Genomic DNA, 16851 nt, shown 5'->3' with positions numbered 1-16851 from the left:
CCTCTTTCTTCTTTACGGAGTAAACAAAATATCGACAGCTTTCAGGAATGGAGTTGTGGATTTCATACAGAAGGAGTAACAGCTGTGGAGTCCTACTAATTACTCCTTTAGCCCAGAGTCTGGCAACAGTATTCAAAGTATCCAATCCTAGCCTTACTCGGTGTACCTACTCAGCCTCACCCATTCCTTTTCATGACAACTCCAATAAAGGCTCTGGGACATGCTTTCCCCCTCCCCCTTCTGCCTCATGATCCACCTTGGTGCTTCCCCATGTGGCCCTGCATGGCATGCCCTGCCTTCTGTTTCTAGGGATCTGTGTGTAATCTTCTTCCTTCATGAAAATTATTTGTGTCTGTCTGTGTTACCATACCTGATTAAAACAAATCTGAGGTACATTTTCAGACAGTAGATAATCATTTTACCTAAACTAAATGATTAAATAGTCTGTTCTTTTCTCATTAATCAAGTTATTTCAAACACCACACCCATTTGAAGCTGTTTTAGTCTGTTGAGATCATCAATTTATCAATTCCTGTGACAAAATAAAACTGTTGCAGCTTCACACCACACTTTGTGGAGAGAGTCCTCCTCACCGCTGACTAACCATGAGCACCCAGATCTAGCAGAATTCTTATGCCAAGGTGGAGGCTGCCGTCAGCCGCCTGATCAACCCGCACCTGCAGGCCTCATCCACCTACCTCTCCCTGACCTTCTACTCTGAAGCTGACGAGGTGGCTCTGGAGGGTGTGGGCTTCTTCTTTCGGGAGTTGGCTGAGGAGAAGCACAAAGGTGCCCAGCTTCTCTTGAAGATGTGGAAGCAGTGGGGCAGCTGCACCCTGGTCCAGGACGGGCAAAAGCTGTCCCCGAACGAGCGGAGTGCCAGCGTGGACCCATGGAGGCCGCCATAACCCTGGAGAAGAGCCTGAACCAGGCCCTCTTGGATCTGCATGCCCTGGGTTCTGTGAGCCGCAGACGCCCAGCTCTGTGAGTTCCTGGAGAGCCGCTTCCTGGAAGAGGAGACGAAGCTCCTCAAGAAGATGGGCCACCATCTGACCAACCTGCGCAGGATGGCTGGCCTCCAGGCCGGGCTGGGCAAGTGTCTTCCAAAGGCTGTCCTGCAAGCATGACTAGGAGCCTCCGGAGCCCAGCGGCCTCTGCGGGACCCCTCTGCCTCTGCCCTCCTCGAGATCTCTGCCCGAGCCTCTTCCTTCAGCCAGGAAGCAAGTTTTTAACCACCCTGAAACCTTCACCTGAGCCGTGGTGCCAAATAGAAACAAAGAATGTTCTTTTGCAGAGGGGAAAAAAAGCTAGGCTGTGATTTTAAAAAAAAAAGTATCTGAATAGTATTAATGATTTGTAGTTTGTTTAATTCTCAAGATTGTCTAAAGAAATGGGTCCTAACTTTTGGGTACCAACTGGGTACATAGAGTATCTGATAAACTATGTTTTCTGTCAAGAAGAATAAATACACCTATTCTGAAGAGGTTGTATAGGGGAGTCCCTGGTGGTCCAGTGGTTAGGAGTCTGTGCTTTCACTGCCCTGGGCCCAGCTTCAATCCCTGGTTGGAGAGCTAAGATCCCACAAGTCGCGGTGTAGCCAAAAAGAAAAAAAATGTTACACAGAATTTTAGGGTTTTCATGACTTCTCTGGAGTCATTCTGGGTACTGGATTCAACTCTGGTTTTCTAAAATTTAAGTGTGGTTTTGCTGAGCAGAGAGCTGAGTACCTTGACCGGATCATATTGTGTTCATCTCTCAACCCTCAAACTCATGACAAAATTGCTTTTCCTGATTTTCAAGTTGGTGTGATGCCATCTGCATGTATTGAAGAAAGAGCCCTGAGAAGTTCATCTCTGAGTCTCCCATTAGGTTGCTACTGAGAACACTGATTATTACATCATACACTGATCTCTTTATGAAGCCTCTTGAGAAATTTCTTTCTGGTCTTAATATTAGGAATAACAGTGCTTTGCTTGGGTAATTGGGTGTTTTTGTTTTATGGACACTGTAAATGATGTAACTAATTAAGTTTCGTCTTCTAACTGCCTGCTAAAAAGCTTAGAGCCAAATTTGTGGTCCACCCAGAGTAAACGAGTAGAATTGTATAAGCATTTTGTACATGTTTTATTCCTGGTTCTTCTGTTACTAATTCCTTGGTTTATTTTGTGGATTTTAAGCCACCTTAAACAATTTCTGGAACAAGGTTGTGTATAAACAGATAAAGTAAACTTTAAAAATACAAAAAAATAGGGACTTCCCTGGTGGTGCAGTGGTTAAGGATACGCCTGCCAATGCAGGGGACACAGTTCGAGCCCTGGTCCAGGAAGATCCCACATGCTGCGGAGCAACTAAACCCGTGTGCCACAACTACTGAGCCCATGCACCACAACTACTGAAGCCCTCGTGCCTACAGCCCATGCTCCACAACAAGAGAAGCCACTGCAATGAGAAGCCCGTGCACCACAAAGAAGAGTAGTCCCCACTTGCCGTAACTAGAGAAAGCCCACGCACAGCAATGAAGACCCAAATGCAGCCAAAAATAAATTTTAAAAAATAAATTTTTTTAAATGCAAAAAAATAAAAATAAACAAACTGTCTACCTAGCTTTTTTAATTTTAAAAACTGTCATACATTCAGTGGGATGTTCATATGAGATGTATAAATTGTTTTTTTCTTTTACAAAGACCACACCTATAAAACTCACCTCGTGTAATTTTTTTTAGGCATCCCCTGTCCCTTGTTACATTTACATGTTCCTCTGGGCCCCTAGAGCTCACCTGACATTTTCTTTTTTTTAATTTTTTGGCCACAACGCATGGCATGTGGGATCTTAGTTCCCCAACCAGGGATCTAACCTGCGACCCCTGCAGTGGAAGTATGGAGTCTTCACCACTGGACCGCCAAGGAAGTCCCCACACCTGACATTTTGATAATCATTCTTTTGATGTCTTTATAGTTTTACTGCTTATCTATTCTATACTTCCCTAAACGATAGACTGTCTTTTATTGTCAAATTCTGAATTTTCCATAGATTGTATCATAGTGTATGCTTTTTTTTTTTTTGGCGATGCGCAGTCCTCTCACAGCTGTGGCCTCTCCCGCTGCGGAGCACAGGCTCTGGACGCGCAGGCCCAACGGCCATGGCTCACGAGCCCAGCCACTCCATGGCATATGGGATCCTCCCGGACCAGGGCATGAACCCGTGTCCCCTGCATTGGCAGGCGGACTCTCAACAACTGCGCCACCAGGGAAGCCCATGTATGCATTTTTCTGACTAGATTCTGTAACATGTTTGTTAGATTTATCCACAGAGATTCATGATATGGTGGTCAGCTCATTTCCACAGCTCATCAGTAATTGATAGGGTGAATAATCCAGAATCTACTCTTCTAAGATGTGATTTCAAGAAAATGACACATATCTTCTGTGCTTGGCTTAATAGGGGAATTTATCTGCACCTCATCTCACACTTGTCAGTGGGACTATCTCTCCTGAATCTCCTCCCTCCCATTTACATGCCACATTGTGGTCTGATCTAAATAACTAATGTAACTTGGGTTTCTATCATCCTATGTTCTTAACTCCAATATTGACTCCTTTTGTGATGTGTGTGATTTCTGATGTGATGTGTGTATAAATTATACAATTGGAAGGAGCCTTTTGAGGTATGTGTGTCAGTTCCATCAAGCATGAAATAAAGCCTTGTCTGGAGGCTGACTTCATGTCTTAGGAGCCTTCACTTTTTTTTTTTTCTGAGGCTTCACTTTCAGTCATTGCTGTAACTAAGCCACGACTGATCCATGCATGCTGATAAGAAGAGGCAGACATTTTGGGGATCTCCTGCCAAGCTGACCTGAGGTGACACAGTTGGCATTAGAAACTCTCCCCCTCCCAAAATGAATATCTGGTCTTGGAGATAATGTGCTATAAATATGGGTGAGCTGGGACTGTCAGTTTGACACACCATCTCTTTGTGAGGATCCACTCGCCAAGGCATTGGTCACAGGAGGCTTTGTCTGAGTGGACAATTTTCACCTCATCATTGGCGACCCAGGGATAATCTGAATGCCTCCTTGAGGAGACTGGTCTTGAAACTGAACAGACCTATATAGAGCCCTTCCCAGTGACAGAACCCCTGAGTCCCTGCTTACTGGTGATTAAGAAAAAGATCGTGGCCCATTCACTTATGGTCAATTAATCTATGACAAAGAAGGCAAGAATATATACAATGGAATCAGCTAGTACTGAACACCCCCTTCCAGAAAGTTCCAGGAAGGAGTGAAGTCTTCATCATCTTTTGCCCTCATGAGTCATTCCAAAGCTGTGAGGAGGTTAGTCACTGATCAGTCCACAGACGAAACTTACAGGAGAAAAATCAGGGAAATGAAGATTGACACAAAAGAAGGAGTCAGTGGTAAAGTAGGTGGTAGGAGAACACATAATAAAGTGTTGGCATCTCTTTTATCAACAGCTGCCTGGTGTCAACAATGGTCCAAAATCCTTCCCACCTGCAGGGAGTTAGCTTTGTATCTCGAAATGGAAGGGTAGTGGAACAAAAAGAGTAATAAGGGATGAAGGGGAGAAATCTGGTGGGAGAGGAGTGTTGGCTTATGGGTTTGAGGTTTATTGTCCTGCTTGGACACCAATGCTGAGCCCTTAAGAAGGGAAAGGGCACAGATGAGTTTGGGGTGAAGAAGGAAGGTGAACACTTGGGATCCTCGACTATCTCATCACCTACATCCAGAACTCAGAGTCTTCGCTTTACCACCATTGTTTTTTATATTGGGCGTCCCATTGTCAAAGGAAATTGGTAATGTATAACTGGCTCATTCCAAGGAAACTGCTTTATTGGCCCTCAAGATCCTCTTTAAATCCTTAAGGGAAGGAAAGCCTGGAGCACCAGCTGCGCAGGAACATTAAAATACAGGCCAATCTACAATAAGGATAGTCTCTAGATGAGAGTCTGGCAGAGTTCTTGACCCTGATTTCCCCTCCGCCTCCATCTCTGCAGCTCTGTCTGTTACTGAACTCAAGTCCTTGTGCCTGACACAGAGTGAGGCCAAACAATATCAAAACATCGGAGTTTGGAGCAGAAAAAGGCGTATTGCAGGGCGATGAAAGGAGACGGGTGACTAATGCCTTAAAAACCCCGAACTCTCTGAAAGCTGTCAGCAAAGACCTTTTATAGGAAAGGTGAGGGAGGGGCGCGGTTAGTTGTTGCAAACTTCTTAGTATCAGATCCTTTGTTCTTGAGGTCAGGTAACGGTGTTCCTGTAAAACTCCACCAAAGAAGACTGGCCTGTATTTCATATCCTCTGTTCTGACAAGAAAGGGCAAGGTCCTAAGGCACAAGTTTCACCCTCTGAGGTCCAGGTGCTGGCTAAAAGAAGGGGGTCCCTGCTCTGGCCAGTTACCCTGTCAGGTGAAGAGGTAGATCTTAGCTGGCGGTGCCTTTAGGGCCAAGTCCACAGACCCTGCCCAGTCGTCATCACTGGGGGAGCAAGGCACCAAGGACCCAACTGGCCCTCGATCTCCTCAGGCTGCCCAAACGGGGTGGTGAGACGTGTGTGTGCATGTCTGCAGGGTTCTGCAAACCGCGATCCATGCAGACGGCCGCCACCACTAGGTCACGGAGGTGGGGATGAGAGGAGACGTTTGCCGTCGCCTCAAGGCCTGGGCCCCGCCAGTGAGCGGCGTTGGCAAGGGCTCTGGAGCTCTGCAGGACACAGCCCCCAGCCTTCCCCGCCAGGGTCCCCCAGCTCACCCACCCGCCTAAGGCCAGAGGGCCTGGGGTGGGGGGAGTCCGGGATCCGTCTTTTACCACACTCTCCGCTGGAGGACCACCACCAGTCATACCGTTAGCCTAACGGGACCTCTAACCTGGGCGCCCCGCTCAGGTCTGGCGCTAACAGTCACCCCTAGCGTTCTGGCGGTAACGGTTGCCCGGTAACGGTCGCGCTGTAACGGCGCGTGCAAACAGCTGCGTGCCCCCCCCCCGCCCCTATTACGTGTCCAATTCCTCAAGGTTTGGCGGTGTATGAACTACATTACCCAGCAGGCGCTGCTGTCCCCGGTGGCTGTGCTCGGCCAAGAAAACAGACATTTCCGCGCGCGAGAGGAACACGCTGGGCGGGACTTTTGGCGTCCGCTTAGGGGCGGTCGTTTTGGGGTCTGTTGGGTCTCTCCGCCTTGTCTGAGGCTCCGGAAAGCTGCTTTGAACTGGGGTGACGAGAGCGGGAAGGCACGAGAGGAGGCAGGCTCTGCACTGCACTGAGGCGGGTCTGACGTTCGGGCAGCAGCGCCCAGAGGTGACCCGATTCTGGGTAGGGGACAGGGATGCCTGGGGCCCGACCTGGTCCGCCGCTCCCGGCCTGGCTCCGCCCACAGACTCCGATGGCTGCGGCAGCGCTTAGAGTCCCGGCTCAGGTAAACACTCGTCCTCCGGTCTCTCACCGCCCTCACCCCACCGGACACCAAAGGCCCCACTGATCGTCCCCTGCTCGAGCCCCTGGGTCCAAGTCAGTAGGGAGCTCGTTGGGGAAGGGGTCCCCCATTTCTGTCAGCCAGTATGATGGGGTGTGGGAGAGGGTTACAGGCAGAGGGACCGGCACAATCAAAGACTTGGAACAATAACCGAACTGAGAGGCTTAAACTTGAAGTTTCTCTAGAGTCTGCACGGAACAGCTTAAGGGGATGAGTCCCACGTGAAAAGGCAGCCGGAGCAGCTGGGCCTTCATTCTGCGGCCGCTGGTGGCCACGGAGGGTTGTGAAGTAGAGAGACTCTATGTGTCAAAGTTTTCCAAAGGCTTCTCAGGGAAAAACAGACGGGGGTGGGGGTGATAAGAGTGGAGACTAGGAGACCTGTGAGTAAGTAAGCACAATAGACTAATAGAGAGTGCTGGTGCGGACTGGACCATTGCTGGTGGCAACAGCGGGGAGGATTGATCAGATTTCTTATGGGCTTTAAGCTCTGAACAGACAGGATTTCCTGCTGCCCCAGATGTGGCTGTGAAAAAGTAGGGAAGGAAGGACGATGCTGTTTCTTGGTTTGCAGGGAGCAGGCTTCAGGGATAAGACTGGGAGGTGGATTTTGGACATGGTAACCCTGAGATGTTCCAGAGTGGAGGTGTCATGTGGGTAGCTTGCTTACTCACTCATGGGTTTCTGCGGAGGGATCTGGGCTGGAGATATCCAAGGGATGATGGGTGGTGGCCTGGACCAGGGCAAGCACTGTGGGTCCTATTTAGGAAGGAGAATCAAAGTTTTTATTTCAGTTAAGCCTGGAGGGTGGGGCTGCCTCCAAAGGGGTGGAGTCCTGTGCTCCAAAGTGGTTCTGGCTGGTGTGTGCAGGAATGGAGGGTTATAGGATATAAGGACCCAGGTCTGGGGTGGAGACTGAGATGTTCAGTGGTGTAGATTTGCCACTCCAGGCTCAGCAGGCCCTCATTTCCGCTCCTTGTGGAGAAAAAGAATACTCAGCGAGGCTAGTAGAGCATCTCCTTTGGTGCCTAAGTTCCCCCAGCTTTTAGGGCAGGAGGGATGAGCAGCTGCTCCAGTGCAAATGCCCCTAGCAGGATTCCCTTCAGGAGAGTGTACAGCAGGCAGTTAGGTTGCCAGTAGGACTAGTATCTACTCAATATTCTCAGGCCCAAGTCCCCAGTTTATTAAATCGTGAGTTTATGAAATAAATACTCATTTAACACTAACTGGTAAAAATACATATATACGTGTGTACATAAATTAAAATAACATGGCTTTTAAATAACAATTAAAAAATAAATAACAAATAACATATAAAAAACAAATAAATAACATGGCTTTAACAAGTTAATGATTATAAACACTTAATAATTGGTTGAAATTTCAATATACTGCTAAGCATTCAATTAAATCAAACATCTTCAATATTGTATTTTCTTAGTTAAAAGGCATGTTAAAAAACTGCATTTTTAATACCTACCAGGAAATCTTGACAGAAGCATCACTTATGAGGACAGTAAGAGTTGATATTTAGAACTTGTTGCATATGAATGCATTTGACGCAGACAGCAGCCCCACTGAGTGGACACCATTGTTATCCCCATTTGACAGACCACAACACTGAGGCACAGGGAGGTCGAGTATTTGTCCAAGGTCGCACAGCTGGTAAGAGGCATCACTGAGGACTGAGGCCCAGATGGTGTAAGGCACCTTGATTGAGCCTTTGGGCCCAACATTATTGCCTGCTTCTCACAGCCTTGCTTTTCCATAGGTTGCTGTGGCTGCAGAATCACTTGCAGACCATGAAGAGGTAAGTGAAAGGTATACTCGGTCTTCACTCTTTTCACCTCCCACCTGCATGGGCTCCAGGATTGTAGTGTCTTGGGACTTTACCTGCTACTCTCCCTACCCTGCCATCTGAGATCCCTGGAAGGTGGTCATCCAAGGTCAGGTCCCTGAGTCCAGACCAGGAATTATACAGATTGGTTTCCATTTCTGGCAACCGGTGGCATGACGCTTAGAAGAAATTCCATTCACAGTGGTCAACATTAGAAAATGCTAGAGGTGAGGTTGAGCTGGGAATGACCAGGCAACCTTAGGTCTCCATTATGTCTGGTGGAAATAGCAGGAAGCAGGCGTTAGACCTGGAATGGTGGGCTGAAGAGGTGGGCCTCTATCCGGAGGGTGGTGGGAGCCATAGAAGGTTTGGAGCAGAGGAGGGAACTGATCTGACCCAGGCTTAACAAGCATTTTCTGCTGCAGAGTAGAGAGAAGACTGTTGGGTTACAGGGAGACCAGGGAGGAGACTACTGCAATAGTCCAGGTGAGTGTTGGTAGCTGGACCAGAGTAGTGGCAGTGGAGGTGGGAGACATGTTGGAGTCTGTGTCTGTTTTTTTTAAGTAGGTCTGAGCAGACTTTCTGATGTGGAGGGTGGGAGAGAGAAGAGGAAGAGTCGGGTGACTCTGAGATGTTTGGCCTTAGTAGCTAGAAGCAGGGTTAGTACTACCATGTCGAAGTCGGCAGCAAGAGTAATTTTCAGTGGGAATATTAGGAGCTAGGTTCTGGCTGTTGAACTGAGATGCTCCAGAAAACCCTTGAGTGGATTCATCCAGTGGATACCTGGACACACACATCTTGAGTTCAGATTGGATTCACCCACAATATGGATGGTGTGTGGACCAGGATGGAACTGTGATCAGATTTGGCAGGGGGCACCTTCAGGTCCTGTGGCAGTGTGTTAGGTGACAAGGGAGGAGTGTGTGGGGCCGAGGACTGGGTCTCTTGCTAGATGGGGTGGTGGGCTTCACAGAAACACGTGAGGGAATATAGTGGCCATGGGGAGGCGTTGTAGGAGTGAGGAGGATCTGGCTGGTGACCAGGGTTTCCATGGGGAGTGGATATGAGACAAGGCAGGGAGATGACAGCAAACCTTGTGCTATTGCTTATTCATCAAGCTATGGGCTCCCCAGACTTGTTCTTATCCCCACTGTGACCTGGAGGTTAGCACAAGATCACACAGTGTCCTCTGGGACAGCTATTAGGCCTGATGTGAGAGACAGGTGGATCTGGGCTTTTGTTCTTTTTTTTTTTTTTTAATTTTTTGGCCACGCTGCGCACATGTGGGATCTTAGTTCCCCGACCAGGGATGGAACCCAAGCCTCCTGCATTGGAAGCACAGAGTCTTAACCACTGGACCACCAGGGAAGTCCCTGGACCTGGGCTTTGAATAAGTATCAGAGGAAGCTGAGACTGATGAGGGGACAGCTTTGCAACACAGAAGTGGAACAGGGCTGAGTGTACCTGAGATCTGTGCATCGTTTTGGGTGGCTGACGATGAAGCAAGGATAAGGGCCAAGTAAGGAGGCCTTCAAAGCAGGCCTGGGGGTTGCCCCTGGCAGTTAGTGCCTTTGGAACACTGGGACAGTAGGATTCTGATTGCACTTGCCAAGCACCCTCAGGATGCCACGTGCACACTGGCACGTGGTGAGGCCAGGGAGATGCAGGATGTTGTGTAGTGGGTGGTGGTGGCCGTGAGGGGTGGGGGCTGTGAAAGGAGGTGTGGTGTAAAGAACAATGTATAGGGCTTCCCTGGTGGTACAGTGGTTAAAAATCTGCCTGCCAATGCAGGGGACATGGGTTTGAGCCCTGGTCTGGGAAGATCCCACATGCCGTGGAGCAACTAAGCCCGTGTGCTACAACTACTGAGCCTGCGCTCTAGAGCCCTCAAGCCACAAATACTGAGCCTGTGTTCCACAACTACTGAAGCCCTCTTGCCTAGAGCCTGTGCTCCACAACAGGAGAAGCCAGTGCAATAAGAAGCCCGTGCACCGCAATGAAGAGTAGCCCCCACTCGCCACAACTAGAGAAAGCCTGCGTGCAGTAAAGAAGACCCAACACAGCCAAAAATAAATAAATAAATTTATATTTAAAAAAAAAAAAAGAACGATATACATGTTGGGAGGGAGTGTCAACTGATGGCCCCAGGCCCTTGGACTGGGGCCTGAGGGGAGGACAGTGACTCAGTTTTGGTTGTGTTTGGGAAGCACAATCTAGAGGATCCCAGGTAAGCTGTCTGGCAGGAGGGTGAGGCTCTGCAGGCCAGCACCAGGGCTCAGATGACACATACCCCCCTGCCTGTTGTCAATGAGGGCCGAACACAGTGATTGATGGGATGGCCAGCAGAGGGTGAGCATCAATGGCACCAGGGCCTGGGATCTCCTCTGAGGTTGGTGGCTTGGGAGGAGGGTGGATATCTGGGGAGATGCTTAGAGTCCTGGGAAGGAGGCTGCACATAAACTGAACCATCCCCATCTTGGCAGGGCCGAGTGACATTTGAGGATGTGGCTGTCTACTTCTCACAGGAGGAGTGGGGGCTCCTTGATAAAGCCCAGAGACTCCTGTACCGCAGTGTGATGCTGGAGAACTTCTCACTGATGGCCTCTCTGGGTAAGTTCCTTGCACCCCACAGCTTAGGCAGGGCTCTGCTCTTCCCCTTCTCCAAGGGCAGGTCTGTCCTTCCCAAAGCTGGTCCATGGGTACTGCGTCCTTCCCTGTGTGCTGTAGTAGGTGTTGTGAGTGAAAGCCTGGGCTGGGTACACTACCCCTTCTGTCCCCAAGCTGCTGCTGCCCCAAAGTTGTGCAGGAAAGGGTTTGGGGATCAGGAGTGTTGTAGTCCAACCGATGGATCACACGCTACTGGCCTTTCCCTGGCTTGATGCTGTGGAGATCCATGGCAGTCCTGTGCCCCCAGTTCTGCCCTCTCCCTTTGGCTGACATGGGATCGGCCTGTGCCAGGAATCGAGGTACCAACACGGCCACTGCTTGACTGGGTTGTTCCTGCAAGATCCTTCTCCAAGCTTCTTGTTTGTAATATTCAGTCTTCATCCCTGTGGGCTGCCGTGGAGCGGGTTGTTTTGACCTGCCTGCCTTGTCCCTCCCTTAGGACTCACATTTTCCAGGACCCAGGAAATTACTCAGCTGGAGCAGTGGGGAGAGCCCTTTGTGCCTGCCTGTGGAGTCGTGATCACAGCCACGCCAAGAGGTGCTTGGAGGGAGGAAGTGGGGAAGAGGGAACTCAGGGATGGGTTCAAATCATACCAGGAGTCTCTCCATGGTGCCCTGATGTTTTGGTGTCAAACAAGGGGCCAAGGCTGATTTTCTCCTTTTCTTCCTCAGCTCTGCCCGCTGCTCAGGGCAGCTCTGGTTTCTGACCCAGGGCTGTCCCCCACCCATCCTCCACTGCTCCCTCTCCAGTGCTCACCAACAGTAGACCCATTTTGTGCTCTTTTATGACATGGCCAGGCAGATGCAGCCACGAGAGGAAACACAGGACAACCTAAGGAAAAAAACAAAGTTTATTATGCTCACAGGTCCAGAGAGACAGTCACTGCACGCCAAGAGGGGGGTCACGTGGGAGGAGCGCAAGGGAGCAGGCTAAATGAGCAGGGGGGAAGCAGAGGGTGAGGATCTGTTGGCAAGTGTCTCTGTTGGTGGTTGGGGGGAGAATGCAAGAAAAGGCACGAGGGGATTTATTTATTTATTTATTTGGGGCTGCGTTGGGTCTTTGTTGCTGCGCGCGGGCTTTCTCTAGTTGCGGTGAGTGGGGGCTGCTCTTTGTTGCGGTGCATGGGTTTCTCATTGCGGTGACTTCTCTTGTTGTAGAGCGCGGGCTCTAGGCACACGGGCTTCAGTAGTTGTGGCATACAGGCTCCGTAGTTGTGGCTCGCAGGCTCTAGAGCACAGGCCCAGTAGCTGTGGTGTATGGGCTTAGCTGCTCCGTGGCATGTGGGATCTTCCCAGACAAGGGCTCGAACCCATGTCCCCTGAATTGGCAGACAGATTCTTAACCACTACACCATCAGGGAAGTCCCAACACGAGGGGATTTTATTGGTGCATTTAAACGTACTAGGTCACACTCAGGGAAGGACCAGAAGGGCAACTTGTGGCAGGGACCAGCCTCCTCACACTGGTGCCACTGGGGGGAGGCTCACAGCCTCTTTGTGGGGATGCCGAGGGAGCAGGAAAACAGGGAGCTTCAAAGGTTGCAATATAGTTGGCCCTGTGGTGTCTCAACATCGTTATAAACTCTCATTGGGATGGGTGACGCTTGCCACCTGGGTTGTGGCGATGTTAGAGGTGACAGGAATAGTTTGTTCTTGCCACCAAAGGCAATATTTGACAAAGGTGACAACTAAGAAGGGTCCTACCAGATATATAATGAGGGTTTGAAACCCAGGCTGCAGCCAGCACGGCAGGTAGTAGGGGAAAGGCAAGAGAACAGATCAGGCACCTCCGGGTTTAAGGGAGTCTTTTGGAAGCTTTTGGTTCTGTTACAAAAGATTTTTACCACTTGTCCTAATCCTCATAGCTTGGCCTGTAGCTTTCCTGAGCCACGTTTCCTGGCTAGTAAACAATCAGGAGCCAGTCTGTTATCCATGACCATTTGGGCTCAGAGACTTGTAGGTTTGTTGAATAAGGGCGAAGGTTTCCTGCACCCTTTGTACGTGATCTGAGAGGGCCGCTGAAAGGCGCTGGTTGGCAGACGTGATCTGATCTTGTTGGACAAAGGCTGCTGTACTGGTGCCAAACCTGGTGTCTCCTGCGGCTACCACAAGTCTGATTAAGAAATAGGGACTTCCCTGGTGGTCCAGTGGTTAAGACTCCACACTTCTGCTGCTGGGGGCATGGGCCCAATCCCTGGTTGGGGAATTAAGATCCCGCATGCCACACGACATAGCCAAAAAAATAAAAAAATAAGATGGGAATAGATAATTGCCTGTTTTGCCCAGCATCCTTGGGTTGATGGAAAAAGGGAGGTACCTGGTGGATAAAGAACTGGAGTGAGGATGGGACCTGGTCCACGTCCTGGCAGTAATTGTGGGCTGGGCTGTTTAAATAACTCACGGGCAACTTTGTAAATGTATGTTGGGTTTCTTCAAAAGTAAAGCTGAACTGGGGCTGTGATTAAGGGGTCATAGGCCCAGAATAAAATATACTGGGCCAGATCCACTGTGGCCAAGTAGTCACTGGTGCCCTCTTGATGTCTTCAGTTAATTGGATTATGTTAGGTGTTGGACCCCTGATGGGGGGAACTTGAGCTTTAAGGTTTCGATAATCAACAGTTAAGTGCCACTCCTATTAAGGAGAAATAGCAGGAATCATTTCCCCTTCTTTTAGTAGATCTTGAACAACGAGTCAAAGGCCAGTACCTTGTTTCAGGTGATACTATGGCATGTTTACTACCTTCACCAGCAGGGGCAACTCCACAGGTTCTCACTTTGTGAGAGGGACTTGAGCTTGTTGAGGTGTCATACACATCTGTCTCTCACAGGAAAACTCAAAGCATCAGGGGTCACCATCACGGGCAGCTGTTTGATAAAGATTGTTGACACCTGGTGCAGTGTGTTTGCCATGACTAGTTCTACCACTATCAGCCTGGAGGCAGTAGGGGGTGTCAGCAAGTCGGGAAAGAATGCTAGGCGTGGGGGGTGGTTATCCACACACCAGGCGGCGGATGTGATACATCAGAATTTGTGAGTCAGGGTACACAGAGCTCTCGTGGCACGTCTGGAGATAGTTCCATCTGTGGCCTCCCATTTGGTGTGAGATATACAAATAAGGTTAAGCAACAAAGCTCTGTATCGGGATGGGTGCCTGCAAGAACAACTCCTGGACTCTGTGACAAAGAGGGCCTCCTGGTTTAGAAACGGGCTCAGGGTTCTCCTTGTCTGAATGCCCAAAGAACTGATAGATCCATTGAACCATTCCAGTTTTTGCAGAGGAGCACATGGGCTTCCTTTACTGTTTCCCATTGGGCATCTCCAGGCCGTGAAAATCCAATTCAGTTAACGGCAGGGCTTCTGAGTCCCAAGTGGTGGTAGAGGCTTCAGATTCCTCATCTGAGGCCTATATAATCCCATCAAAAGTTTTGGTCTCTGTCACACCTACCCTGGCGTTTGGGATGCCCTCTGTCCTCCCTGAGGTCCTTCAGCCCCAAAATATCAGGTGAGAATATCTTTAATTATGCATCTTAACCTCTTTCCAAATGCTGGCAGCTGCCTCATCTCTGGGGCTGAATGTGCACCCATGTTAAATGCTCTCAGTAACCAATCAGCTCCCTTTCCCCACCTCTTTGAATGAAATCTTTAAGAATCATTGGTATTTCTAGTCTTGTGAAATTGCAAGTTTCACCTTATAATTCCTTATGATCTCCTGTGCTCTTGAGCCGCTGGGTCTGAGAAGACCTTGGATGCTTCCTTTATGTAGCCCCTCTCGTAGGCAGCAGCTTCCCTTTCTAAGGTGACTTCAGCTGGGTTGGGATCCATTCAGGCAGCTCTGGTGGCCAGATCTTTTCCGATCGTTCTTAGACCTCAGGAGCTGAGCAGTAGTTGGCAGGTTGATAGGCAGTGGCACTAAGTAGAGCCCAGCAATTTTGCAAAGATGTTTTACTTTGAAATAATTGGCTCACCTCCTCTGGTTATTGGGAGTTGCTGGAATTAAATGTTCCTGCTAAGATCCTGGCCTGTAAGATCTTGAGCCACTGATCTCCAGGAATGGTGCCCCCAATACCCATGGGATCAGGAGACAAAGAGCGACAGCAGTGAAGAAGTGGTTGCCAGCACCATCGACCTTCACAGAGTGCCATGGTGGACTTCTCTGAAGGGGATGCAGCATCACTGGTTAGGACTGAGGAGAGGAACAGGGGGAAGGTGCAAGGGGATTTCACTGGTGAGTTTAAATGGCCCTGGGTCTCAGGAAGGTAGGTAAGAGAACTTGTGGCAGGGGCCCACCTTCTCACACTGGTGCACATGGTGGCATAGTTTACAGCTTTTTTGTGGGGCTGTTGAGGCAACAGGAGAATGGGAAGTTTTCCAGGTCACAATACAAGCTTTCGCTCCATGTGTCATGAGGTGTACACATATCCTTAATAGTCCTTGAACACCAGCTACTCAATTGCCTTCCATTTTTCTGGGCCTGGACACACCCTTCTGCACTGTGTTCCTGTGTCACCAGCAGCTGAAACCCTGCTGAAAGCCATTTGAGGAGGAGTGTGTTGGAGACCCTGCCTTTCCTCCCTGGGATGCACCCCATCTTGTATCCTTGCTACTCATGAGTCCCCATGATCTATGAGGTTGTCATGTCTGGCACTGCACAGTGAGCTCTCCCTCACCCTGCCAGTAATCCCAGGGACTCCATACTGGCTGTGTCAGACACATTTGTGAGGGTGCTGCCCCATCCCGCCAAAGTCTACATACTATTCATCAGCATTTCTCTGCTTTCAGGTTGTTGGTGTGGAGCGGAGGCTGAGGACGTGGCACCTGAGCAGGCTGTTTATGTAGAGGGAGTGCTCAGAGCAAACCTTCACCAACACCAGAAGCTGAGCTCTGGAGAGAAACCCTCAAGAAGAGAAGAGGGTGAGGAGGGTGGGAAGGTCTCCCCAACTAGCTCTGGTCTTCCCAAGCATCAGGTGGCTCACAGCAGAGGGGAGCCACATAGGAGCACTGAAAGTGGGGAGGGCTTTCACCCTGGAAAAAGGCATTACAGATGCAGCAAGTGTGGGAAAGCCTTTGGTCAGAAATACTTACTTGTTCAGCACCAGAGACTACACACTGGAGAAAAACCTTATGAATGCAGCGAATGTGGCAAATTATTTAGCCATAAATCCAACCTTTTTATACACCAAATAGTTCACACTGGTGAAAGGCCTTACCAGTGTAGTGAATGTGGAAAATCTTTTAGTCGCAATGCTGACCTCATTCAACACCGGAGAGTTCACACTGGAGAAAAGCCTTTTAAATGTAGTGAATGTGGAAAAGCCTTCAGGCATAATTCCACACTTGTTCAGCATCACAGAATCCACACTGGAGTGAGGCCTTATGAGTGCAGCGAATGTGGGAAGTTCTTTAGCTTTAACTCAAGCCTCATGAAACATCAGAGAGTTCACACTGGAGAAAGGCCTTATAAGTGCAGCGAGTGTGGGAAATTCTATAGCCACAAATCAAGCCTTATTAATCACTGGCGAGTTCACACTGGAGAAAGGCCTTATGAGTGCAGCGAATGTGGGAAGTTCTTTAGCCAAAGCTCTAGCCTCATGCAACACCGAAAAGTTCACACTGGAGAAAAGCCTTTTAAGTGCAATGAATGTGGAAGATTATTTAGTGAGAATTCTAGCCTCATTAAACACCAGAGGGTTCACACTGGAGCAAGGCCTTATGAGTGCAGGGAATGTGGGAAATTGTTCCGCCACAGCTCCAGCCTTGTTAAACATCGGAGGATTCACACTGGAGAAATGCCCTATGAGTGCAGCAGTTGTGGGAAATCATTTAGCCAGCGTTTCAACCTCATTCAACACCATAAAGTTCACAGTGGA

The 16851-nt window shown here is 49.3% G+C and overlaps 1 protein-coding gene across 1 annotated transcript in view; it reads left to right on the top strand.

The window, feature by feature from the left end:
- LOC137215438 (zinc finger protein 850-like) overlaps positions 1-16851 on the top strand; it is a 46892-nt gene that overhangs the window by 27542 nt on the left and 2499 nt on the right. Inside the window, 8 exon segments of the mRNA XM_067720677.1 lie at positions 642-876; positions 973-1092; positions 5898-5932; positions 6328-6426; positions 8252-8290; positions 10801-10927; positions 11424-11522; positions 15764-16850. Coding sequence (XP_067576778.1) covers positions 642-876; positions 973-1092; positions 5898-5932; positions 6328-6426; positions 8252-8290; positions 10801-10927; positions 11424-11522; positions 15764-16850 — 1841 coding nt within the window.

This window comes from Pseudorca crassidens, chromosome 20, assembly GCF_039906515.1.
Source record: "Pseudorca crassidens isolate mPseCra1 chromosome 20, mPseCra1.hap1, whole genome shotgun sequence".
NCBI lineage: Eukaryota > Metazoa > Chordata > Mammalia > Artiodactyla > Delphinidae > Pseudorca > Pseudorca crassidens.
This window is presented reverse-complemented; position numbering and strand designations above follow the sequence as displayed.